Consider the following 25,888-nt stretch of genomic DNA (forward strand, 5'->3'; position numbering starts at 1 on the left):
GAAATGAAATTCCCGTATAAATACAAATGTTTATTTTTCCCCATTAAAAACACTCTTACATCTCTGTCTTGGTTGGAACTGTTAAAATACAATAAATCATTTTTCATTCTGAACTAGAATAAACTGATAGATCACATCACACAGATGTATAACAGAACACACAGGCTTAGTTTTTGATAGGGTTGCAGTAAGTAACAGTACAGGTGAAAATGATCAGGCCTACTGTACATCTTACTGTAGAAAGTGTTGTTGAAAAAAAGGTCTAGGTTACAACTGTTGCTGTTAAGATACAATAAATACTTTTATTTTGAACTGGAATAAACTGATTGATCACATCACACAGATGTAGACCATAAAACAAACACACACACAGTCCTAATGAGAGGTGTGTGGCTGGTTGAAGTTTTCAACAAGTATGTTTATTCTGGGCTCAGGTTTTGACAGTGCAACCCTGGGGTCATGCTCAGCATTGAGTCTGTTTCTGTACTTGTTTTTTAAGTATGTCAGAGTTGAGAACCCTGACTTGCATAGGTATGTGGTGCCAAACTGGATCAGAACATATACTGCTTTCTCAGTCAGGCAGGAGGCCACTTCCTGCTGTTGATGATCAACCCAGAACTGTGTGAGTGTTTGCCTCAAAAAGCATCTTGCTTCAATCAGCTTATTCCAGAATAAAATAATTACTTCCAATTTAACAGCAACAGTTCCAACATTGACTTGTTTTCAACAATAACTTCTACAGTAAGATGTACAGTATGCCAGATCATTTTTCATATTCATCTGTACTGTTAGGGTTGCACTAAGTACAGTAGCTAACTTACTTGCTTTGGCTAACGTTAGCTAGCTATTAGCGATAGTACTGTACTCCCTTATTTCTGCTTATCATCACCTGTTAGAAAATTACAACAATGCTAGCTGACTTACTTTTCCACTGTCGAAGCACTGTTTCCTGAAGCATTGTGCCCGGACAAAGAAAGTGGAGTGGTATACACCGTCAGCGATTGTAAATGGAGCTTCGTAGTATTCTATACCCTGAAGAAAGGTGAAGTATGAACCCACCCACACCCGTGAACACCTACTTATCACCTTGAACCTTATTCCCATCATTCTTCTGATCCTTAAATCAGAGCTCATATGAGACTGATGTTTCTGTAGATATAGTTTAACTAAAACATTAGATTGTGATTATAAAGACAGAGGTTAGAGTACTCTAACAGGCTGACTACACCACTCGCGTTGCGTGTGAGCATTGCAAAATACATTTAGAAATCTATATTATTCAATTATTGCACCCACACTGCTTGTGCACGCCAACGAGTGTCTGCGTTGCCAAGGGCTAAAATAGAAGTCAGTTCTATTTGTGACGCAGATCGCGCTGCAAGTCCTGCCTCTCCCATCTCCTCATTGGTTTATGGAAGCAGGTATCCAAATGCCATCTCATTGGTTATACCCACGTGGGTGACTGAAAGACGAAATAGGTCGGCGGTGGTAATGCACCTAATTTATGAAAGTTGCCAATCGCAATATAAAGTCAAGAGAAGGAAAAGCCTGGAAGGAGGAGAGATGACTAGAAATGATTCGGTTGACCGTTTTATGTGTGGATTAATTGGTGGAGTAGAGGACCTTGTGCATTTCAGGTAAAATAACAACTCAATGTTTATATCCCTGGACAAATGAGCTATTTAGCCTTTGCTGCCTGACGGGCAGTAATTAAACTTTGGGCAATTTATGTTGTTCCTACTCAGTGTGCAGGTGTTCTGAAAGAACTCCCTGGGTTTACCTTCATGTTGTGGAGGTTTGATCAGGAAGGTTGTTTTAATTTGTTCGTTTTGAAAGACTAATTACTAAGCACTTCCCCGCACAAAACACATTGTGGTCGCTCCTCGTTATTTCTCAAAGTTTGTATAAAACCAAGAGAGAGAAACTCATCGCTGTATGAGCTGAATCAGAACTTGTGGTTAGCTTGAGTCCATGTCCTGACAGCGGTGAGTGATGGCGAGTGAGAATGACAGGTCAGTGGCTGACAGCGCATCATCTGCTGCTGGCTGCTGAACGACAAAGCTGCAGCGTGTGGGTCGCGGAGTGATCTTCAATAAAACTGCACAAAAACGATCCGGTAAACAGCGAAGCACACGGGTATCTCCCTCCCACTCACGCAGCTACCATATTGAGCAGTGACACTGCTATGGGGAATGATAAGTGCCAGAATTAAGATTCGTGAAGCTACTAATACCTCTCACCAAGTCACCTTGCATCTTCCTGGCGCAATAAAATACCGCCATGAATTAACATGGCCTGTCAATGGAGACAAGTTTTTTTCTAAGGCGTCAAACTGCCGACGTGAACACGTCATGTACATGTAGTGTTCACATCACGTAATATTGCACCGACCACCTCACGTCAGTTTGCTTGTAAGGTTGGTATGAAAGATCTTACCATGGATGCCTTAAAAACGACTACATGTGTTATGAGTCATGTGCTAGTTTAAGTGTCTGTTTAGTTTATTATTAAAGATCTCACCATGATCACCTTAACAACATCTACATGATTTTGTCAAAAATATTTTTCATTGCCAGAGTAATCTAGTCAATTTAATTTGTCGATTTAACTCAAATAGGCCTATTACTTCAATACAAAAACCTATTAGCCGAGTTGATAACGTAGCCAGCCACCTTTACTGTGTAGATATTCCTATTTCTCACATCAATACAGACACAAGGACTTCTTTGTTGGAGGTAGCCTAGGTCTCTAGGGGCGCAATCAAAACAACTCGGAACTTGGCAATCTCTGACTTCAGTGCGTTCAAGACAACTGGGAACTCAGAACAAAATGAGCTCAGACTGGGATTTTTGGTTTTGACAGTCATCCAACTTGGAATTCCAATTCAGAAACTCTGGCATCCTTCTCTTACCTGAAAATCACTGATGTCAAGCTAAATTTGGTTAGCATCAAGCTAATGAACTGTTAAACGCTATTTTCGTACAAATATTAACACTAACACATTGTGACATCACATTACCTAAACTGAGCCTTTGTTCATAGAAAATAAAACAAATGGGATCTAAAACGTTGTTGATAAAAATTACAGAAAGTTAGGACGCCATCTTAATCCCTACTCTTACATGGAAACCATTAGCAACCTAGCCAAACTCCATTTCTTACAATGGGGAAAATACCAACCAGTTTTTCACTCGGTTAAAAATCCCTTCAATTGCCTTCAAACATCAAACTCATGGACTAGGTAATTAACCATGCTACCTCAATATTTTGACTCATATTGCACATTACATATCTGAATTAATAGGGTAAAATTATGAAACAGAGAAACGTTTGTTTTCAATAGTATTCATTCTCCAAGATTGAAGAAATCTCCAAGGCAGTGTTGCCAACTCCCCAGTAAGGAAAGTAGCTATTGGCTGTCCTAAAAGTCGCTAAACGACACCATCGCATAATTTGCATAATTGGCCATGTGCATGTAATTGTGATGGACGCTGTAGGAGAGGAATAAGGTCATGGGAGAGACAAAAAAGTGAGTAAAAACGCCCTAAATATGTTTAGAACTACAAATGAACTTTCTTCTGTTGATTCTTGTATTTTTTAATGTCACAATTCCAACCCTCCTCCTTTATCTGGGCTTGGGACTGGCAAAAGTGACATTTTTTTATGTTTTGTTTAGTTTTCTTAATTTGGTTTGGTTTTTAACCTTATGGTCCACTTAGGAGCCTACAACAAGTCACAGTAAAACATGATTTTTTTTTACAATTACATTTTTTTGTATACAATCTACATTAACAATCTGAATGGACCAAAAAGAGACCATAGAAAAAACTGTCAATGGCAATGTGAGAAAATTATGGTAACTAGTCTGGCCCCAATTAATATTATTTCTGATTATCTGAACTCCCCACCACGAATGACATGTATTTTTTTTATTTTTTAACAGAAAACCACAGAACCACCACTGCAATGTAGGCCTACACTGAGATAAAAAGGTGCTATCTACAAACTAAAAGGATTCTTCCACTGTCCCCAAAGGAGAACCTTAACCTTTTTGGTTCCAGGTAGAACCCTTTTGGGCTCCATTCCACAGAGGGTTCTACAAGGAACCAAAAATACTTCTACCTGGAACTAAAGTGTTCTCCTTTGGTGACAGCCAAAGAACCCTGTTGGAACCCCTTTCTCAAAGAGTGTTCTCAACAAGTTTAGCCTGTTAAAAGTTTACACCATTTCATTCTGTACCCAAACATCTGCCTGGTATTCAAGATAACACGCAACATAGCACCAGCACCTTTGAAGGTTATCTTCAACCTCGGCTCAGACTTAAATAGCAGTGTTCCAAGAACCTCCACCAGAGGTGCCTGTAGTATCCTCAAACGGACAAAAATGGGACACAAGAGGGCGCCCCACACTCACTTTATTTTAAAACGGTATGCTCTCACTCATCTCCTTTGCCATCTTCTCATGTCTTTTCTTGGAACACCATCCACACACACACATACTACTGTAGCATCTTGTTTACGATCCTCACATTTTAGGCATCCAGCTGAGGCCTTGGATGGATCACGTTGCAATGAGATGGGCACAGGGGTGCGCACGTACGTACAGTCCTTTTCAGTGTGGCGGCAAATGAGTTGAAGAGGATGTGGTTGCTTGTGGGTGGTGGGTAAAACAGCTAATTGCTTTCTCTGGCTCATCACATCTTGACTAAAAGAAAAATAGATTTAGAAATGAGTTTGACCTTGCCATAGTTCAACAGCTGAAAAGCCTTCATTAACATACTCCCAGAGATAGCAAGACATTCAGTATTCACTGAATGAAGTAGCCTACCCATCCCCATTTACAATTTCATTAATCAATTAAATAAATTATACTATAGCACATTCAATGACATTATTATTGTAGACTATAGGCTACTCTTATATATACCTTGTGCAATACTGTAATCATTGAATGAAGTAGCGTACCTATCCACATTTCCAATTTAATTTATCAATTAGATAAATAATACAAGCGCACTCTCCTTCCAGACTCACATTAAGCATCTCCAATCCAAAATTAAATCTAGAATTGGCTTCCTATTTGGCAACAAAGCATCCTTCACTCATGCTGCCAAACATACCCTGGTAAAACTAACTATCCTACCGATCCTTGACTTCGGCGATGTCATTTACAAAATAGCCTCCAACACTCTACTCAGCAAATTGGATGCAGTCTATCACAGTGCCATCCGTTTTGTCACCAAAGCCCCATATATTACCCACCACTGCGACCTGTATGCTCTCGTTGGCTGGCCCTCGCTTCATATTCATCACCAAACCCACTGGCTCCAGGTCATCTATAAGTCTTTGCTAGGTAATGCCCTGCCTTATCTCAGCTCACTGGTCACCATAGAAGCACCCACCCGTAGCACACACTCCAGCAGGTATATTTCACTGGTCACCCCCAAAGCCAATTCCTCCAGCTCACAGATCATTGCACCTGTACATAGCTCATCAGTAAATAGCCCATCCAACTACTTCATCCCCATAATATTATTATTTTTTTGCTCCTTTGCACCCCAGTATCTCTACTTGCACATTCATCTTCTGCACATCTATCACTCCATTGTTAAATTGTAATTACATCGCCACCACGGCTTATTTATTGCCTTACCTCCCTAATCTTACCTCATTTGCACAGACTGTATATAGACTTTTCTATTGTGTTATTGACTGTACGTTTGTTTATTCCATGTGTAACTCTGTGTTGTTGTTTGTGTCGCACTGCTTTGCTTTATCTTGGCCAAGTCGCAGTTGTAAATGATCATTTGTTCTCAACTGGCCTACCTGGTTAAATAAAGGTGAAATAAAATGTATAAAAATAAACATAGTTAGTTACATTATGGCCTCCTGAGTGGTGCAGCAGTCTAAGGCACTGGTTCGATCCCGAGCTGTATAACAACCGGCCGTGATCAGGAGTCCCATAGGGCTCCTATATTATATATCATAGGGCCCAGCGTCATCGGGGTTTGGCCTGGGGAGGCCGTCATTGTAAATAAGAATTTGTTCTTAAGCGTCATCGGGGTTTGGCCTGGGGAGGCCGTCATTGTAAATAAGAATTTGTTCTTAAGCGTCATCGGGGTTTAGCCTGGGGAGGCCGTCATTGTAAATAAGAATTTGTTCTTAACTGACTTGCCTAGTTAAATTAAAAAAATATTGTAGAATAGGCTACTCCTGTATCCAAACTATATTAGGACACCGATATGATTTCATTGGTCTTGTCAGGCATGGTATGATGTTACAGGAGTGTCATCGGAAGAATTCTGAGAAGGTTAGTGAAAAAATTTATATATTTTGGCAATGTTTACGTTATCGCTCTCTTTGGCTAGAATCAATGCTCTGGTAACGTTTGCATATGTGGTATGCTAATATAACGATTTATTGTGTTTTCGCTGTAAGACACTTAGAAAATCTGAAATATTGTCTGTATTCACAGGATCTGTGTCTTTCGATTAGTGTATGCTGTGTATTTTTACGAAATGTTTGATGATTAGTAATTAGGTAAACACGTTGCTCTATGTATTTATTCTAGTCCATTTGTGACGGTGGGTGCAATTGTAAACTATGACATCTACCTGAAATATGCACATTTTTCTAACAAAACCTATCCTATACCATAAATATGTTATCAGACTGTCATCTGATGAGATTTTTTCTTGGTTAGTGGCTATCAATATCTTAGTTTAGCCGAATTGGTGATAGCTACTGGTGTTGGTGGACAAATAAAAGATGGTGTCTTATGCTAATGTGTTTAGCTAATAGATTTACATCTTTACATATTGTGTCTTCCCTGTAAAACATTTTAAAAATCGGACATGTTGGCTGGATTCACACGATCTGTGTCTTTCATTAGCTGTATTGGACTTTAATGTGTGAAAGTTAAATATTTTAAAATTTACTGCCTTTTCAGTGGAATGTGGGGGGTGCCGCTAGCAGATGGACCCAGTCCTAGACAGGTTTTAAGGTCTTCGATGGAAGTTGTATGTCGTACCTCGTTACCTTCTTCAGTGAAAAGTAGCTATGCATCCCCCATTCAGTTCAAGTGTGAATGTGTAGGCCTAGTGACAGTGGAAAAATAAACCCATAGCTCCAGCACACAATCATGTAGGGGTAGTGTATTACAATGTAAAATATGCATATATCCTATAGCACCACGCGTGTATATTTTAATTTATAATTTAATTCATCCATTAAATAAATAATACTAGCACATCAAATGACGTGATTGCACACTAGCCTACTCCACTATCGACACAGTATGTAAATTATATTGCCTACGTGCTTTCGACAATACGTTATCAACAAAAAGTATGTGGTATCCAATTGTTAGTAGTTACTGTCTTGTCTCATCGCTACAACTCCCGTACGGGCTCGAGAGAGAGACGAAGGTCGAGAGCCATGCGTCCGCCGAAACACAACCCAACCAAGCCGCACTGCTTCTTAACACAGCGCGCATCCAACCCGGAAGCCAGCCGCACCAATGTGTCGGAGGAAACACCGTACACCTAGCGACCCGGTCAGCATGCACTGCGCCCGGCCCGCCACAAGAGCCGCTAGTGCGCGATGAGACAAGGACATCCCTAACCCGGACGACGCTATGCCAATTGTGCGTCGCCCCATGGACCTCCCGGTCGCGGCCGGATGCAACAGAGCCTGGGCTCGAACCCAGAGTTTCTGGTGGCACCGGGAGGCTTTATAGCATATTTATTTGCTGTTATTGTATTTCTAAGTAGCAGCCATATAACAGCCAATGAAACGAATTGTTTTCACTTTATGACAGAACATTCATATTCTGCCTGACTGTGGCAGTCTTTACCTGATTGGTTAGGATTTTCTTGTGATCCCAACAAAACTACATATTTTACTCAACTAGAGATTGAAATAAATGGCGTTTGCTTTAAAACTGACACCTGGACATGCCTGGCCCAATCCCACCTAGCTTGCCTCCCTCTACCTACTACCTGCCTGTTTCTGCTGCCACTGGTTCTTCACTCACTCCCCACACACCCAATTACTTACCATTTCGTCTTTATGAAAAGCCATCTGACCAGTGTTTTTTACTTTCTCTATAACCATTATGGATATTGTCTGAGCCTGCTGGCCATTAATACTGGTATTGCTCTTTCTTTATTGAAATGGGAATTAAGGATTACTGCTTTAATTTTCAATTAAGATACAATGAAGACATTGTTAGATGTAATGTATGCTTTTATAGGGTCTGTATCTCTGTATTACAACAAGTTAAATAAAGATTTGTGCAAACTGGAAGTGTGACTTCTTCCCCCAATGATTTCCTCAGGCTGAGGTACTTAGTCAGTTATGAGTTATTCCATACCAAGGCTAGATGGGGCTGAATGAAAACACCACACAACTGCAATGCAACTAATTCATCTCATTGGAACATGACTGTTCAGTCTGAATATTCCATCAATTAAAATATGGATTTCTTGGCTGAATTAAACCTTCAAAAAGGGACACCTACACAATGGAAGTTTATCAAATAAAGTCATTGACTGTAATTTACTGCATCAATTATAGTCACAGCCTCTCCCCTTCATTTGATTAACTAGAGGAACGGGATGGAGATTTGATGTATTAGAATCCCCATTAACCGACAAAAGACTACATACATTTAAAAACATTAACATAGTGTGTGTGCATCTATCAGTTCCACGTCAGTACATGCACACAAGTAGGTCACATGGGGGAGAGGCGTTGTTTTATTTGTTTTTTGAAACCAGCTTTGATGTTCACTTGCGCTGTATAAGATGGGAGTTCCATGCACTCACGTCTCTGTATAATACTGTACGTTTACTTGAATTTGTTCTGGACCTAGGCACTGTGAAAAGACCCCTGGTCGCATGCCTTGTTCGGTAAATATGTGTAAGTTGACTACGCAAACAATTTGGAATTTCCAACAAATTAATGTTTCTTATAAAAAACAATCAACTCTCAGCCAAGAAAGACCGGCATGCATAATATTAATCTTTGCCCTCAGATTACAATGAAGAGCAAGACGTGCCGCTCTGTTCTGGGCCAGCTGCATCTGAACTAGGTCTTTCTTTGCAGCACTTGATCATATGACAATAAGATTAAACTAGAGCCTGCAGGACTTGCTTTGTGTATTGCGGTTTCAAAAAAAGCAGATATCTATATTACGGAGAGATCTCCCTTTATCTTTACAATCATTGAATCTATATATTTTGACCACGACAGTTTACAATCTATGGTAACACCAAGTAATTTAGTCTCCTCAACTTGTTCAACAGCCACACCATTCGTTACCAGATTCAGCTGAGGTCTAGAAGTTAGGGAATGATTAGTACCAAATTCAATGCTCTTAGTTTTAGAGATGTTCAGGACCAGTTTATTACTGCCCACCCATTCCAAAACAGACTGCAACTCTTTAAGGGTTTTAGTGACTTCATTAGCTGTGGTTGCAGATGCGTACGTATATGGTTGAATCATCAGCAAACATGGACATCCATGATTTATTTCAAAATCATTAGCAGTAAAAATAGTAGAACAAATTGGGCCAAACAGTGTGACACCCAGGCAGAAAACAGAATGTTCTATTCTCAACCAGGCTCATCTTTTCAAAGAAAACGTCATTTAATTATACTGTATCTGTATTTATAATGTATTACAAACGCAGATGGTAACTAGATGATCCCAATAATTTAGGCAGTAAACAATGCCCCCCCTGGTATGTTCTATTGCGAACTGTCTGGGACTCGTTGTTTTCCTGTTCACTACTCAAATATATTTTACTTACTGTTAAAGACGAAATTAACTGCAATACACTGGTCTCAAATATATTAGTATAACTAGGCTACACAGAACCACAGCGGACCCATAGTGAGTCATCATATTCCTTTTTTATAATAACCGTGTCCCTGTGCAACATGCTGAGCTCTGCCCACTGCGGGGTGGCTTAAGGAGCGCTTTGAAGTAAGCGTTTGTATCGTGTGTGGCTTGCTATATAAAAGCAGGCAAACAGACATCCCGCTACTGTTCGATTGAACGTTAGAATGGGCAAAACGAGTGACCTAAGCAACTTTGAGTGTGGTATAATTGTCGGTGCCAGGCGCTCCGGTTCCAATATCTCAGAAACGGCCGGCCTCCTGGGATTTTTATGCACGACAGTGTCCAGGGTTTCCTGAGAACGGTGCGACAAACAAAAACACATCCAGTCAGCGGCAGTCCTGTGGGCGAAAACACCTCGTTGAGGTCAAAGGACGATGGCAAGAATCTAACAAGCGGCCCACAAAAAGGAAAATAACGGCGCAGTACAACATGCTGTTCTGCAGAACGGTATCTTGGAAACACACAACTCGACGGTCCTTGTCACAGATGGGCTACTGCAGCAGACGACCACACCGGGTTCCACTCCTATCAGCTAAAAACAAGAAGAAGCCGCTCCAGTGGGCACAAGATCACCAACACTGGACAATTGAGGAGTGGAAAAACATTGCCTGGTCCGACGAATCATGCTGATGGCAGAATCAGAATTTTGCGTGAGCAGCATGATTCCATGGACCCATCCTGCCTGGTGTCAACACTACAGGCTGGTCGTGAAGTGTAATGGTGTGTGGAATGTTTTCCTGGCACACGTTAGGTCCCTTGATAACAATTGAGCAAAGTTTCCATTCCCTGAAGAATTCAGGCTGTTCTGGAGGCAAAGGGGGGTCCGAACCGGTACTAGATGGGTGTACGTAATAAACTGTCACTAAGTGTATAAAGTACATAGTGAGAAACAAATTAAGACATATTGTTCATGCAAATAGACACACAGCGTACAGTAAGGATGGCGGTTGGGGTGGCTGGACACTAGGGCTTTGGCAGGCAGTTGTTGTGTTGGGTCAGGGGTCATCTTGTCTTACTGAGACTCCAGGGTCTGGTTAAAGTGTCTCTTCCCATCCAGGTACAACATGGACTCTATAGAGACAGACAGACACACATGAGACCAATGTTAGACTGTGTGGAATCAATAAACGTTAACTTTAATCTCTTTGTGTTGGCACAAACGTTCCAGTAAGAGTACCTCCGTAGCTCTGCGGTACTATGTTGGGGACGTCTTTGTCTGTGACGAAGGTGAAGTGGAAGACGTTAGTGGTGTTGTGATGCCGGGTCAAGGGGTCAAGGACCTCTGTATGAACTCTGACCTGGATGTAGTTCCCCTCTGTGTAACACACCTGGAGACACAGAGAAGGATGTGTCAACACTGAAACTGGAGCAGATCAAACACACCACCAACGCATATGCACACACACACACACACCTGTGATGAGAGCAGTAATAGGGAGCCAATCTCTACAGGCTTCTGGAAGAGGATATCGTCCACGGCAACCAGGTTAGGCCGACACCCCCTGGAGGTAGGGAGGGAATACACACACACACACACAATGAGGATGCACAGGTGTATATGGTGAACCGGGACAAATGTATATCTTCTCTAACATAAACAACACACACAATCTAGCAAATCAAAATTGGTTCTGTGAATGTTATTGGATAAATGAACATTTAAATTTTAGTCACTTAGCAGACGTTCTTATCCAGAGTGACTTACAGTAGTGAGTGCATCCATTTTCATTTGTACTGTTCCCCAGTGGGAATCGAACTTGGCGTTGCAAGTGCCATACTCTACCATTTGAGCCACCTGGGAGCAATTATGTATGTCATAACATCACACTATAACTTTATGAGTCTGGGAAACGCTCCTTGCTTGTTGTTATGGGAGTTTTGAATAACATAACCATCAACATTAATAGGACATTCCTATAATATTTTCTCACAACCGATTTCATTAAATCCAGACATCATTTCTGAGGTGTGTTTATGGTAAATGTTTCATGTCACAACATCACACTGTAACTGAGAATGTTCTTGGTTTGCTGGGAACAGACTTGCTCACTCACCCGTAGGCGCATGCGTTAGCCCAACCCAGCTCGTAAGCTTTCCTCATCAGAAACCCTCCAAAGATCCTGTTAAAGATATTCCTCTCCTGAAAACACACACATCTTAGTCAGCACAAATTAGAAATGTTTCAGGTTGTAAATCTCGCTCCCTCCCTCCCTCCCTCTAACCTGTGGGTGGCAGATCTCCAATCCTTTGACTTTGGCGTCCTCCATCCATACGGAGTTAGGAGGCAGAACTCTGCTACGGAAACTCACTGTCCTACCAGACAACACACACACACACACACACCATTACTCAAAAAGTTTTTCCTGGATTATATGTGTCATACCGTAATTAATTATTTGTCATAATTAAGAGGTAACATTCATATTTGGACAGTGAAGCTAAAAAATGCAGAATATTTTAACAGCTTATGTTTCAGTGAGGTAGAGTTTGCTCTTGTAGATTGTCAGTCTTCCTTTCCTGTGGCGGACCTCATGAGAGCCAGTTTCATCATAGTGCTTGATCGTTTTTGCGAATGCACTTGAAGAAACTTTAAAAGTTCTTGAAATTTTCCGGATTGACTGACCTTCATGTCTGAAAGTAATGACTGTCGTTTCTCTTTGCTTTCAAGAACTTTTAAAGTTTCTCCAAGTGCAGTCGCAAAAACCATCCATCGCTATGATGAAACTGGCTCTCATGAGGACCGCCACAGGAAAGGAAGACTCAGAGTTACTGCATAAAATGACCTGGCCTCCACAAACACCCGACCTCAACCCAATTGAGATGTTTTGGGATGAGTCGGACCGTAGAGTGAAGGAAAAGCAGCCAACAAGTGAACAGCATATGTAAGAACTCCTTCATGACTGTTGGAAAAGCATTCCAGGTGAAGCTGGTTGAGAAAATGCCAAGAGTGTACAAAGCTGTCATCAAGGCAAAGGGTGGCTACTTTGAAGAATCTCAAATATAAATATATTTTTATTTGTTTAACACTTTTTGGTTACTACCTGATTCCATATGTGTTATTTCATAGTTTATGTCTTCACTATTATTCTACAATGTAGAAAATAGTAAAAATAAAGAAGAACGCAGGAATGAGTAGGTGTGTCCAAACTTGACTGGTACTGTATATACACTGCTCAAAAAAATAAAGGGAACACTTAAACAACACAATGTAACTCCAAGTCAATCACACTTCTGTGAAATCAAACTGTCCACTTAGGAAGCAACACTGATTGACAATAAATTTCACATGCTGTTGTGCAAATGGAATAGACAAAAGGTGGAAATTATAGGCAATTAGCAAAACACCCCCAATAAAGGAGTGGTTCTGCAGGTGGTGACCACAGACCACTTCTCAGTTCCTATGCTTCCTGGCTGATGTTTTGGTCACTTTTGAATACTGGCGGTGCTCTCACTCTAGTGGTAGCATGAGACGGAGTCTACAACCCACACAAGTGGCTCAGGTAGTGCAGCTCATCCAGGATGGCACATCAATGCGAGCTGTGGCAAAAAGGTTTGCTGTGTCTGTCAGCGTAGTGTCCAGAGCATGGAGGCGCTACCAGGAGACAGGCCAGTGCATCAGGAGGCATGGAGGAGGCCGTAGGAGGGCAACAACCCAGCAGCAGGACCGCTACCTCCGCCTTTGTGCAAGGAGGAGCACTGCCAGAGCCCTGCAAAATGACCTCCAGCAGGCCACAAATGTACATTTGTCTGCTCAAACGGTCAGAAACAGACTCCATGAGGGTGGTATGAGGGCCCGACGTCCACAGGTGGGGGTTGTGCTTACAGCCCAACACCGTGCAGGACGTTTGGCATTTGCCAGAGAACACCAAGATTGGCAAATTCGCCACTGGCGCCCTGTGCTCTTCACAGATGAAAGAAGGTTCACACTGAGCACATGAGCACATGTGACAGACGTGACAGAGTCTGGAGATGCCGTGGAGAACGTTCTGCTGCCTGCAACATCCTCCAGCATGACCGGTTTGGCGGTGGGTCAGTCATGGTGTGGGGTGGCATTTCTTTGTGGGGCCGCACAGCCCTCCATGTGCTCGCCAGAGGTAGCCCGGCTGCCATTAGGTACCGAGATGAGATCCTCAGACCCCTTGTGAGACCATTTGCTGACACATGCACATTTGTGGCCTGCTGGAGGTCATTTTGCAGGGCTCTGGCACTCCTCCTTGCACAAAGGCGGAGGTAGCGGTCCTGCTGCTGGGTTGTTGCCCTCCTACGGCCTCCTCCACGTCTCCTGATGTACTGGCCTGTCTCCTGGTAGCGCCTCCATGCTCTAGACACTACGCTGACAGACACAGCAAACCTTCTTGCCACAGCTCGCATTGATGTGCCATCCTGGATGAGCTGCACTACCTGAGCCACTTGTGTGGGTTGTAGACTCCGTCTCATGCTACCACTAGAGTGAGAGCACTGCCAGCATTCAAAAGTGACCAAAACATCAGCCAGGAAGCATAGGAACTGAGAAGTGGTCTGTGGTCACCACCTGCAGAACCACTCCTTTATTGGGGGTGTCTTGCTAATTGCCTATAATTTCCACCTTTTGTCTATTCCATTTGCACAACAGCATGTGAAATGTATTGTCAATCAGTGTTGCTTCCTAAGTGGAAAGTTTGATTTCACAGAAGTTTGATTGACTTGGAGTTACATTGTGTTGTTTAAGAGTTCCCCTTTATTTTTTTAAGCAGTGTATATATACACACACTTAATTTTTTTGTGACACTCTTGAAAACAAGATGGTGCATCAAGAGATAAATAATTGTGTTCGTTCAAGTAGTGCACCTCTCTCAAGTGTCTTGTTTCATATCGTCTCAACATTATGAATAGTCAATTAAGATTGACACCTTCAGTGAACTCCTCTCATTTTACAGGGAACATCAATGTGACAACAATTTGATACGACAGGATATGACTCCCAATAAGTCCTTTATGGTGATGTTTGTCCTAAAAATTATAATAGTGATTTAAAAATACTTTATGGAAGTTAAGTTGCTAATTGTTCACGTCATCATTTTACTGACACGTGTGTGTGTGTGTGTGTATTTGTGTGTCATACTTGGTGTCCAGGGTGTTGAGGAACAGGCTGTGTACGATCTTCCTCTCCTCAGCAGTAGGGGCCACCTTCAGTAGAGACGCTGTACTCAGCTCTATACGACGCGTCTTATTGACTGGAGGGACACACACACCCACAGCAAATAATAGAAACAAACACAGTAGTAGTAGTAGTATATATATATCAGCTGGCTGGTTACCAGCCAGCTATATATATATATATAAAAGCATGTAGTGTCTTACTCTCTCCCTGTTGAAACAGTTCCTCCTCCTCAGGCCCCTCTGGTTTCAGAGGGTTAACAAACGCTGCCCTGAGAGACAAACAGAGAGAAACAGACCGATAGATAAACAGAGAGAGACAGAGACAAACAGAGAGAGAAACAGACAGAGAAAAACAGATAGAAAGAGACGGAGAAACAGAGACACAGACAGAGAAACAGACAGAGAGAAAGACAGAGAGAAACAGAGTAATAGAGACAGTTAATAATGGATGGATACTATAGATGGATGGATGGCTGGAGTGACGGATGGATGGTTGGGGTGACGATGGAGAGTTGTTGTGTACCTCTTGTTCTCAGGGTCTCTGGCCACCATAACAAACGTAGCATCCAGAACTGGAGTGTAGGCCCCATCATGGTACTATACATACACAGAGACATAACATCACCAATGTGGACATTAGTTAGTGTGTGTGTGTGTGTGTGTGTGTGTACCTGAGACATGTGCATCTTGGCTTCGATGGAGGTCTTCCCCACCCAGGTCACATGACCAGTGAACTTGATGTCACAGTCAGGGTGGATGACTTGTTTCCTCATGTCTGTGACATCACATACAGGGAAAGTAAGCCACACCTACCAGAATGCAACAGCAACAAACTATTCAATGATACTGGGAAAAGTGTCCCAAGATTAGACTTGAGAAACATTGGTCTACGCAGTACATCCTGGTGTTGTTTCAGCACTGTTGGGTGTCATACCTATTTTGTCCACCAGGGCAGTGACGATGGACAGAGGAGATCTCTGAAGTGCCTTGTTATGGGTGTGAGAGTAACAGATCAACACTGAGGAGAGAGAGAAATAACACTATAATAACATGTACCAGTGTGCACTGTGGTCGAGGTGATGATGTCATACCTGCTAGACTGTCCAGATCCTCCAGGATACGGCCAAACCTGGAATAGAGAAACCGGACTGAGAGGGGGGAAAGGGTGTGTGTGTGTGTGTGTGAGCATGTGTTTGTGAGCATGTGTTACCTGACACCTTTGTGGTAGTTAAGGTATTTCTCTCTAAGGGTAGGGTCTGTGCCCAGGGGAAGGTGGACCTCTATGTAGCTGTCCTTCATCCTGCGGACAGGAAGCTCATCTTGAGAACCAGCCAGCTGATTGGACAATGACAAACGGTCAGCTAACGCCTGCTGGTGGTCCCTACAGGATGGGAGGAGAGGTAGGGAAAGAGAGATTCATCAGGAATGAGCTGTGAGTTTAACAAAGTCATGAACATATCCAACAGTCAACACAGGTCCTCCTTGTCGTGGTATCAATATCTCAATACAAAATAGGTATACTGGTTCTGTTATTGTACCTCCAGTTAGTGGACGCTCCCACAATCTCCCTCAGCCGGTTGCGCACTGAAAAACAATCCACACAGTTGATCAGCTCTCAATGTTTGTGTGTACTTATACTGAGCTCAGAACAGAACATTCTGGTTAAATGACGAGCACAGGCTTGAATTCTTTTGCAGACAAGGCATTTTGATGAGAGGGCTTGGTTGAGTGCGCTGTGGCGGAAGAGTTTAGAGCAGAGCTACGGTATTTAATATTGCTCAATTTATTTTTAAAGCCTGGGGGAAAAGGAGAAATGTGTTTACATACTGTGACAAAATGGTAAATTGCGAAATGTAATTTTGTGTTTTTTTGCACATATTACTTCAAGAAATAATACTGTCTTAGCCAATGTGGGCTGGGCACCAATAGGTGTATGACACTCAAATAAAATGAATCCTAATCAAACAAAATACAACAGGAAACATATGATCTCAGACAGAATGACAGCAGCAAGCTCCAGAGAGTGGAGAGGTCTGGATGGGATACTCTACATCAGTTCTACTGTTGTTCCAGCTGGCACATGGAACCACAGTGGCACTGCACTGCAGCCTGAGGGTGTGTGTGCGCAATGGGGAGAAATCAGTAATGTACTGACAAGTTAATACAGTGTAATTTGAGATTTGCCCATTAGTTTGTGGCCCACCTGACTGGAGTCGCTGTGTTGTCATAATGTTGAGACGATATGCACCGATATGAAACAAGAAACTTGAGAGAGGGAGAGAGGTATAGCCCTAAAATCACCAAGACAGAAGCCACCTAAAAACATGGGTCCATCTCTGAGGAACATACAGTAGTGTAGATACAGTACATAATGCAAGTTTGTATAGAGATCATTAAAGGTCTGTCTACTAACATATACTACAGGAGGGTTGCAGCATCTATAAGAAGAGCTAGCCACTGCCACAGGCCAGGGATGCATTCACAGTTCAGTCTGAAGAAAATGGAAGAGGGTAACAAGCCCGTACAACCAGGTCAGCTCAATACAGACCACAGAAGGCTGCTGGATTTAACAACAGAAAGTGACAACAGAAAGCTGGATATCACAAGAGAGATTGACGGTGTGTGAGAGTTTGTGCGCAAGACAGTGTGTTTGAGAGAGTTAGCTAAGCTACATGCAAGCACATTTATGTTGAATTAAAACTGAATTAAGAAAGCGCTTTATACAGTTAGGATTCAGGTTTGTTTACCAACACACCATTTGACACTAGCAAGTGAGCATTCCCTGTGGAAACAAGACAAGTCAGGGGTCAGAGGTCACAAAAGGAGACTGGATGGAGACTCAATGTCTTGCCATCATACCTCACAAGCAGTTCACATTAGGTTCATAACACTGAGCGAGTCAGCTAATCAATCAACCAACCAATATATCAAACACATAATCAGTCAGTCAGTAAGGTGGGTATGGCCTTACCCTCAGACATGTCCGGGGCCTTCCCCTGCAGAGACACAGGGCCCCGGGAGAACGCCCTCGTTGTCAGAGATGCCACCGATCTTAGAAAACGGAACCTGTGGAATGGAATGAACACTGAAATATCAACACAACAAGCCCATAACATTCTAACTCAGAGTTCCAATTACAACAGCCCTGTCCCGTAAACCCATTAATAGACGTGTATGGGAATCCCAGATGTCTATCAAGTCCCTGGCACATAGCCCACTGATACAGCTGCTCAATGGGATATCTGGTCAGTCAGACAGAGGGTGCATCTCAATACTCTTGGTGTTGCCATCAACAACCATAATTTTACAGTAACGTTAGGTTACAGTCGTAGCTAGTAACGAGACAGACTTAACAGTCTATAGTAGCCTAGTGGTTAGAGCGTTAGGCCAGTAACTTAACCGAGCTGACAAGGTAAAAATCTGTCAGTCTGAGCAAGGCAGTTAACCCACTGTTCCCGGGCGCCGAAGACATGGATGTCAATTATTCAGAGGGGATTCAGAGGGGTTGGGTTAAATGCGGAAGAAACATTTCAGTTAAACATTCAGTTGGACAATTGACTAGGTATCCCCCTTTATATAGCTAAGTAAGGAATACCTAGGATAGGATAAAGTAATCCTTCTGACCCCCCCCTTAAAAGATTTAGATGCACTGTTGTAAAGTGGCTGTTCCACTGGATGTCATAAGGTGAATGCACCAATTTGTAAGTCGCTCTGGATAAGAGCGTCTGCTAAATGACTTAAATGTAAATGTAAATGTAAAAGTATTTAGCCAGAGAGGGTGGAACGAAGCCTCTCGTATATTTATGACAGTAAAACACACGCCTTCTGTTAAACACGTGAGATGGCTCACCCAGAACTAGGATGAAAAAGCGCCTCAGCAATGTATATAACAATATATTTAGGTTAGGACTTGATTGAAATAGAACCAGTAGGTAGCTAACGTTAGCTACGTAGCCAGGCTAACTAGCTAAATGTTCTGTCAAATCGTCTGTTTGGCTCTTATTAACCTAAAAGAAAATGGCACATTTTTAAACACGGAAAGCAGAACCCAAAGATGTGCTTGACATACTGCGACTGATAAAGGTAGGCCCCAAACTAAAATCAGTGCTTTCTTTGCTATAAACCAACGTCGGTCAATAGCCTTAGCTAGCTAACGTTACTACACAAAATACCAGTTAGCTTTTCTGTCAAATCGACTGGTTTAACTCTTCTCCACCCCATACCTCGGCAACAACATGTCCGTGTGTATCGTTTATTTTCTATTTAAAGACGCTTGAGAAGTTAGCTAGCTAAATACCAAAATACAACTCTGAAAAGAGAGGACAGATGAAGCAAATTTTGAAAAGAGTGACGCAGGGACAAGTGGCAGCAGTAGAAAGTGTACTGTACTTCCTTGTGGACATTTAGCCTGCCGGTACATACCGTAATGTTATAAATAAGTGCGCAATTATTTGGGGAATATAATGCACGGTTTATAAGCAATCTCAAATTCGTGGATTGTGATGGGGTACCACAAGTTGAATTTAAAGCTCACGAGGCATTTCTAGGTTATATAACATTAGATAACATTCACATATTAGCCATCATTGAGACTCACTTAGATAATTCCATTCAATATAGAACAGTAGCAATAAAAGGATATAACATCTATATTGAATCTTTATTCAACTAGGCAAGTCAGATAAAAACAAAATCTTATTCATAATGACGCCTACACCGGCCAAACCCGGACGCTGGGCCAATTGTGCGCCGCCATATAGGACCCCCAATCACGGCCCGTTGTGATACAGCCTGGATTCGAACCAGGGTGTCTGTAGTGACGCCTCTACCACTGAGACCGCTGCTCCACTCGGGAGCTTATAGAAGAGGCAGGAATGCTTATGGGGAAAGTGTTGCTATGTTTATTCAGAACCATATCCCAGTGATGCTTAGAGATAGATCTCATGTCAAGTGTTATTGAAGTATGGTGGCTGAAGGTCCACCTCATTCATCTAAAGCCTATTATTTTGGGGCGTTGCTATAGGCTAGCAGTCAGCATCTACAGTACCAGTCAAAAGTTTTGACAAACCTACTCATTCAAGGGTTTTTCTTTATTTTTACTATTTTCTACATTGTAGAATAATAGTGAAGACATCAAAACTATGAAATAACACATATGGAATCATGTAGTAACCAAAAAAGTGTTAAACAAATCAAAATATTTTATTTTTGAGATTCTTCAAAGTAGCCACCCTTTGCCTTGATGACAGCTTTGCACACTCTTGGAATTCTCTAAACCAGCTCCATGAGGTAGTCACCTGGAATGCATTTTAATTAACAGGTGTGCTTGCTAAAATTTTATTTGTGGAATTTCTTTACTTCTTAATGCCTTTGAAACAATCAGTTATTTTGAGACAAGGTAGGGGTGGTATACAGAAGATAGCCCTATTTGGTAAAAGACCAAGTCCATATTATGAAAAGAACAGCTCAAATAAGCAAAGAGAAACAACAGTCCATCATTACTTTAAGACATGAAGGTTAGTCAATCCGGAAAATTTCAAGAGCTTTTAGCGTTTTTCTTTGAGTACGTGTGTCCAAACTTTTGACTGGTACTGTATGTTTCCAATATGTATTTTATAAACAATACAAAACATACAAATGACTACATCATACAAACATCACTACATCCCTCCTGCCCACTAGCCCCCACCCCTGTCTCTAGCACCCTTGTCACTTTCTGCCACATGGCCTAAAACTGCATAAAAAAAAAATATGTCGATATTATGGCAAGAACAGCTCAAATAAGCAAAGAGAAACAACACTCTATCATTACTTTAAGACATGAAGGTCAGTCAATCCCGGAACATTTCAAGAGCTTTGAAAGGTTCTTCAAGTGCAGTCGCAAAAAACATAAAGTGCTATCATGAAACTGGCTCTCATGAGGACCACCACAGGAAAGGAAGCCCCAGAGTTACCTCTGCTGCAGAGGATCAGTTCATTAGAGTTACCAGACACAGAAATTGCAGCCCAAATAAATGCTTCACAGAGTTGAAGTAACAGACACATCTCAACATCAGCTGTTCAGAAGAGACTGCATGAATCAGGCCTTCATGGTCAAATTGCTGCAAAGAAACCACTACTAAAGGACAACAATAATAAGAAGAGACTTGCTTGGGCCAAGAAACATGAGCAATGAACATTAGACTCGTGGAAATTTGTCCTTTGGTCTGATGAGCCCAAATGTGAGATTTTTGGTTCCAACCGCGGTGTCTTTGTGAGACGCAGAGTAGATGAACAGATGATCTCCGAATGTGTGGTTCCCACCGTGAAGCATGAAGGAGGAGGTGTGATGTTGTGGGGGTGCTTTGCTGGTGACACTGTCTGTAATTTATTTAGAATTCAAAGCACACTTAACCAGCATGGCTACCACAGCATTCTGCAGCGATACATCTGGTTTGCGCTTAGTGGGACTGTCATTGGTTTTTCAATAGGAAAATTACCGAAAACACTTCCAGGCAGTGTAAGGGCTATTTGACCAAGAAGTAGAGTGATGGAGTGCTGCATCAGATGACCTGGCCTACACAATCACCCGACCTCAACCCAATTGATATGGTTTGGGATGAGTTGGACCGCAGAGTGAAGGAAAAGCAGCCAAAAAGTGCTCATCATATGTGGGAAGTCCTTCAAGACTGTTGGAAAAGCATTCCAGGTGAAGCTGGTTGAGAAAATGCCAAGAGTGTGCAAAGGTGTCATCAAGGCTAAGGGTGGCTACTTTGAAAAATCTCAAATATAAATATATTTTTATTTGTTTAACACTTTTTGGTTACTACCTGATTCCATATGTGTTATTTCATAGTTTTGATGTCTTCACTATTATTCTACAACTCTTTGTTGACTGTTGCTTGGTGCTATCGTCCACCGTCAGCACCGGCCTGTACCCTACCTGCCCTAAGCTCGCTCCTGGCCCCTTACACTAAGTCTGAATTTGTCCTGCTTGGTGACCTAAACTGGGACATGCTAAACCACCTGACCAATTCCTAAAGTAATGAGACTCTCTAAATATTTCTCAGATTATTACAAATCCCACAAGGTACGACTCCAAACACCCAGAAAATGCTACTCTCCTCAATATTATCCTCACAAATAATCATGACAGGTATCAGTCTGGTGTTTTCTGTAATGACCTTACTGATCACTGTTTTACAGCCTGTGCTCGTAATGGCTGCTCAGTGAAACGACCTGTCCTGATTTGTCATAGACACTTGCTAAAAAAACTTTAATGAGCAAGCCTTCCTTCATGAACAGGCCTCTGTAAAATGGTCTAGAATCAGCTTGATCCCCTCTGTCGAAGACGCTTGGACCTTCTTTTTTGATATTTTCAGTGGTATTGTTAACAAACACGCCCCATAAAGAAAATGAGAATTAAAAACAGGTTCAGCCCCCTGGTTCGACCGTGATCTTGCAGAGTTACTCCACCTCAAGAATTGCATTTGGCAAAAGGCTCGGCACACGCATACTCAGGCTGACTGGCTCTCGTTCAGGCAAATGAAAAATAAGTGCACTCAGGCTACCCGAAAGGCCAAAGTTAGTTACTTTATGGAGCAGTTCTCTCTCTGTGGGTCTAACCCCTTGAAGTTCTGGAAAACGGTTAAATACCTGGAGAATAAATCCTCCTCACAGCTGCCCATGTCCCTTAATGTTGATGATGTGGTTGTTACTGGCAAGAAGCACATGGCTGAGCTCTTAACCACCACTTCATTAAGTCAGGATTCCTATTGACTCAGCCATGCCTCCTTGCTCGTCCAACATTTCCTAATCTCCCACAACTTCTAATGCAACTGTCCCTGGTGCTTCGCCCTCTTTTTCTCTTGCCCCGCTACAAAGTTTCTCCCCGCAGGCAATCACTGAGTCCAAGGTGCTAAAAGAGCTCCTTAAACTTGACCCCCAAAAAACATCTGGGTCAGATGGTTTTGACCCTTTCTTCTTTAAGGTTGCTGCCCCTATCATCGCCAAGCCTATCTCTGAATATTTTAACCTATCTCTCCTTTCTGGGAAGGTTCCCATTGCTTGGAAGGCCGCCATTGTTCGTCCTTTATTTAAAGGGGGAGATCAAGCTGATCCTAACTGTTATAGGCCTATTTCTATTTTGCCCTGTTTATCAAAAGTGTTGTGAAAAACTTGTCAATAATCAACTGACTGGCTTTCTTGATGTCTATAGTATTCTCTCTGGTATGCAATCTGGTTTCCGCTCAGGTTATGGATGTGTCACTGCAACCTTAAAGGTCCTCAATGATGTCACCATTGCCCTTGATTCTAAGCAATATTGTGCTGCTATTTTTATTGACTTGACGAAAGCTTTTGATACGTATTGGTGTCTCTGAGGGGTCTTTGGCTTGGTTTGCTAACTACCTCTCTCAAAGACTGCAGTGTATAATTTTAGAAAATCTTCTGTCTCAACCATTGCCTGTCACCAAGGGAGTACCCCAAGGCTCGATCCTAGGCCCCACGCTCTTCTCAATTTACATCAACAACATAGCTCAGGCAGTAGGAAGCTCTCTCATCCATTTATATGCAGATGATACAGTCTTATACTCAGCTGGCCCCTCCCCGGATTTTGTGTTAAACAATCTACAACAAAGCTCTCTTAGTGTCCAGCAAGCTTTCTCTACCCTTAACCTTGCTCTGAACACCTCCAAAACAAAGGTAATTTGGTTTGGTAAGAAGCATGCCCCTCCTCCCACAGGTTTGATTACAACCTAGGAGGGTTTAGAGCTTGAGGTAGTCACCTCATACAAGTACTTGGAAGTATGGCTAGATGGTACACTGTCCTTCTGTCAGCACATATCAAAGCTGCAGGCTAAAGTTAAATCTAGATTTGGTTTCCTCTATCGTAATCGCTCCTCTTTCACCCCAGGCGCCAAACTAACCCTGATTCAGATGACCATCCCACCCATGCTAAATTACGGAGACATCATTTATAGATCGGCAGGTAAGGGTGCTCTGGAGGGGCTAGATGTTCTTTACCATTCGGCAATCAGATTTGCCACCAATGCTCCTTTTAGGACACATCACTGCACTCTATACTCTGTAAACGGGTCATCTCTGTATACCCGTCGCAAGACTCACTGGTTGATGCTTATTTATGAAACCTTCTTAGGCCTCACTCCTCCCCTATCTGAGATATCTACTGCAGCCCTCATCCTCCACATACAACACCCGTTCTGCCAGTCACATTCTGTTAAAGGTAACCAAAGCACACACATCCCTGAGTCGCTCCTCTTTTCAGTTTGCTGCAGCTAGCGACTGGAACGAGTTGCAACAAACACTCAAACTAGACAGTTTTATCTCAATCTCTTCATTCAAAGACTCAATCATGGGCACTTACTGACAGTTGTGGCTGCTTTGTGTGATGTATTGTTGTCTCTACCCTCTTGCCCTGTACGTGCTGTTGTCTGAGCCCATGTATACCATGTTTTGTGCTGCTACCATGTTGTGTTGCTACCATGTTGTTGTTATGTTGTGTTGCTACCATGCTGTGTTGTCATGTGTTGCTGTCTTGCTATGTTGTATCTTAGGTCTCTCTTTATGTAGTGTCCTGTTGTCTCTCTTGTGATGTGTGTTTTGTCCTATATTTATATTGTATTTATTTTTTATCAAGGGGACCCATCACTGCAGGAGGCTTTTTTGTCTTTTGGTAGGCCATAATTGTAAATAAGAATTGTGTGTGTGTGTGTGTGTGTGTGTGTGTGTGTGTGTGTGTGTGTGTGTGTGTGTGTGTGTGTGTGTGTGTGTGTGTGTGTGTGTGTGTGTGTGTGTGTGTGTGTGTGTGTGTGTGTGTGTGTGTGTGTGTGTGTGTGTGTGTGTAAGAGTGTCAGTTTTGCCCTGATAGGTGGATATACACGTAAACAGGGTCTGAAAAGTGACTGGTAGCAGGAATACTCATGGTAATATATACAGTGCATTTTGAATGTATTCAGACCCCTTGACTTTTTCCACATTTTGTTAAGTTACAGCCTTATTCTAAAATTGATTAAATTTTTTAAAATCCTCATAAATCCACACACAATACTCCATAATTACAAAGTGAAAACAAGTTTAGACATTTTTGCTAATTTATTACAAATAAAAAACAGATACCTTATTTACATAAGTATTCGAGACCCTTTGCAATGAGACTTGAATTGAGCTCAGGTGCATCCTGTTTCCATTGATCATCCTTGAGATGTTTCTACAACTTGATTGGAGTCTACCTGTGGTAAATTCAATTGATTGGACATGATTTGGAAAGCCACACACCTGTCTATATAAGGTCCCCGTTGACAGTGCATGTCAAAGCAAAAACCAAGACATGAGGTCGAAGGAATTGTCTGTAGAGCTCTGAGAGAGGATTGTGTCGAGGCACAGATCTGGGGAAGGGTACCAAAAAAGGTCTGCTGAAGGTCCCCAAGAACACAATGGCTTCCATAATTTTTAAATGGAAGAAGTTTGGACCACCACCTTCCTAGAGCTTACTGCCCGGCCAAACTGAGCAATCGGGGGAGAAGGGCCAAGGTCAGAGAGGTGACCAAGGACCTGATGGTCACTCTGACAGAGCTAAAAATTAAAGCAGGAAGCACAAGTGACTCGGTCTATAAAAAAATGGTCAGATGAAGCAGATGCTAAACTACAGAACTGTTTTGCTATCACAGACTGGAACATGTTCCGGGATTCTTCTGATGACATTGAGGAATACACCACATAAGTCACTGGCTTTATCAATGAGTGCATTGAGGACGTCGTCCCCACAGTGACTGTACGTACATACCCCAACCAGAATACATGGATTACAGGCAACATTCATACTAAGCTAAAGGGTAGATCTGCCG

The 25,888-nt window shown here is 42.2% G+C and overlaps 1 protein-coding gene across 2 annotated transcripts; it reads right to left on the reverse strand.

Annotated features, from left to right (window-relative positions):
* Positions 1-8,526: 8,526 nt before the first annotated feature.
* Positions 8,527-19,443, reverse strand: LOC129859063 (acyl-coenzyme A thioesterase 9, mitochondrial-like). Of its 2 annotated transcripts, XM_055928412.1 has the most exons (16): positions 19,268-19,443; positions 18,016-18,110; positions 17,800-17,826; positions 16,583-16,628; positions 16,255-16,425; positions 16,136-16,173; positions 15,979-16,062; positions 15,716-15,819; positions 15,568-15,641; positions 15,246-15,313; positions 15,007-15,118; positions 12,128-12,218; positions 11,960-12,045; positions 11,320-11,407; positions 11,083-11,233; positions 8,527-10,976 (listed from the first exon to the last, which is right to left on the reverse strand). In XM_055928412.1, exons 1-16 carry the CDS (start codon positions 19,279-19,281, stop codon positions 10,918-10,920), a joined length of 1,308 nt encoding a protein of 435 aa, XP_055784387.1. In that variant the 5' UTR covers positions 19,282-19,443; the 3' UTR covers positions 8,527-10,917. The 2 variants fall into 2 exon arrangements, with proteins under 2 accessions (XP_055784387.1, XP_055784388.1); XM_055928413.1 differs by lacking the exon at positions 17,800-17,826.
* Between the last annotated feature and the right edge of the window lie 6,445 nt (positions 19,444-25,888).

This window comes from Salvelinus fontinalis, chromosome 7, assembly GCF_029448725.1.
Source record: "Salvelinus fontinalis isolate EN_2023a chromosome 7, ASM2944872v1, whole genome shotgun sequence".
In the NCBI taxonomy this organism is placed as follows: Eukaryota; Metazoa; Chordata; class Actinopteri; order Salmoniformes; family Salmonidae; genus Salvelinus; species Salvelinus fontinalis.